Source organism: Antrostomus carolinensis, unplaced genomic scaffold, assembly GCF_000700745.2.
Source record: "Antrostomus carolinensis isolate BGI_N321 unplaced genomic scaffold, ASM70074v2 scaffold23481, whole genome shotgun sequence".
In the NCBI taxonomy this organism is placed as follows: Eukaryota; Metazoa; Chordata; class Aves; order Caprimulgiformes; family Caprimulgidae; genus Antrostomus; species Antrostomus carolinensis.
The window spans coordinates 1-2,088 of record NW_010293819.1 but is presented as its reverse complement, the minus strand read 5'-3'; the positions used below and the strand labels follow the sequence as shown (position 1 = coordinate 2,088).

The window sequence follows — 2,088 nt, the reverse complement described above, 5'->3', positions numbered from 1 at the left end:
CCTGCCCCCCCCCCCCCAAAAAAAAAGCTCCTGGACGTTCCGCCAGCTCTCCGCACCCGCGCAGGGATGCACAACCACTACCTTCCTCTGCCTCTCTCTCTCTGTGCCTGTCTTTTTTTTTTTTATGGGATATTTACATGTTTATAGCCTTTTCTTTTAAAAGAAGCACCACCTAATAAAACATTAGGGATTTCGGTGCTACCCCTAGTGGTCTCCGCACACATAGACGCGCCACTTCCCAGCGCTCAACCCATGAATTACACCACCAAGGACCCCCAAACCAGCAAGTTCCCAAGCAAAAAAAAGACCCCCTTCATTCCTCAAAAGTAACCCGATTTACCCACCCATATCCCCAAGCCCCCCCTTTTCCCAGGTCTTACCACCATTGCCTAAAGTGCTGCCTTGATTCAAGGGGGACACCAAACCTCCAGCTTCTCCGGTTGTGCCTTTATTTCCTTCATTGAGCAAAGAAGAACTGGAGTCTGACTCCAAGGATTGGCAGGATGGAGGGTCGTGGGGTACCGCCTCGCTGCTCGGGTAGTCATATTTGCTGAAATTCCCTCCCATGCCATTGGGAAGGTTGGATTCCAAGGATAACAAAGCACTGTCCCTACCCCTTTCCTCTCTCTTCAACCCGTTGGTTTCGCTGCAAGTTTCCCGGTAATAACATTTAGTTTCTTCCACTCGGGTGAGATCGCAGGTTCTACCGAAGGAAGGGTTAATAGAAACGGGGCTGCTCAAGTAGGGTTGAGGGTACCCATTGCAGGGTTCCGAGGATGCCCAGGGTAAGGAGCAGACGTTATCCCGTCTGGGATAAGAGAGGGAAGGCAAACCGGGTAATTGCCCTCCAGAGGTACGAAAATTAGGGAAATAGAAGGTGTCTCCCGTGTGGATGTTCACCAAAGGTCCCACAAAGCCGGGATTAAGGAGGTTGTGCTCGCCCATTTCCGCGGGCCTGACCGAAAGCTTCTACTTTATTGCTATCTGACATTAAACATAGTTAAACCGACGGCTCGGCCTCATTGGTCCGGGGGGGTCACGTGAGCCCCAAATTGCGTTGGGAGGGGGGGGGACACACACGACCCTCCCCTCCCTTGGCAGCCGAGACAAAACACAACAGCAAGTTCCGCCTTTTTTACGCCTTTTTTTTCCCCCCCTCTCCCCAGCCTGCTTCACCCCCCCCATCATAAAAAAAAAAATCATAAAAAAATCCCATAAAGTATTTTATTAAAAAAAAAAAAGCGCAACGGGTCCCAGCGCTGGTTCGAGAATCACCAAGTGCCCCAAAATGTCATATTTAGTACCAAATAATCGATAAGCCAGGGTTTTGCCCCAAAACCACTGCGTACCCCTCTCCCAGTAACACTTCGGGGCTCTCCAGCATTTGCAAAAACGAGGCTGGTTCTCATTAATTAGCTCCTTTATTAACTAAAACAGTTCGAATTTACAATATCTCCCCAATAAATTACTATTAGATATTGTGTCATATAAAGTTTACGGGCTTTTTAAGGAGACGAATGATGGTGCCCGCAACAGGCTCATATTTACGTGTGGTGGGATGGGAGAATTGGGGGCTATTTGCGACCTTTTCGACTGTTTGTTTTTTTTTTTTTTTCTTTAATTTTTCATTATTCTCATTTTTTATTTTCTCCTCTAGGATTAGGTGGCTTTGTCATGGGCTGGAGAAATGCAGCCTCTTCCCAAGCTCTTGTCACTCTCTCAAGAAAGGATGGAAGATTTTTTTATTTTATTTTTTTTAAAACAATCCTCAATTGCTTTTATTAATGATCTGTGTCGAATAAAGCAGCCAGAAGAACACGACTATATATAGGCTTAATTTACCCGGTATATATTCCATATGCACCAAGGCGCACAGACTTATGGAATAAGTGCCCAAATCTCTTTTTTTTTATTTTTTTTTATTTTTTTGCTTAGTTTCTGGGAAAGATTACAAATTCTAATCCTCTCCCCCCCATTTTTGTCACGCACGGAGCTGGTTCCTCGCCACCTTATAGCAATATATTCTGCCCTCGTAACACTACGGAGCTCTTCTGCCCTCCCACCCATCGTCTTCTCCTGCTCATACTG

At 46.3% G+C, this 2,088-nt stretch overlaps 1 protein-coding gene across 1 annotated transcript in view; it reads right to left on the bottom strand.

Moving 5' to 3' along the window:
- The window catches only part of LOC104532274 (homeobox protein Hox-C12), a 1,672-nt gene extending 727 nt beyond the window's left edge, over positions 1 to 945 (bottom strand). The window contains exon 1 of the mRNA XM_010177443.1: positions 381 to 945. Coding sequence (XP_010175745.1) covers positions 381 to 945 — 565 coding nt within the window. The remainder of the gene's footprint in view (positions 1 to 380) is intronic.
- Between the last annotated feature and the right edge of the window lie 1,143 nt (positions 946 to 2,088).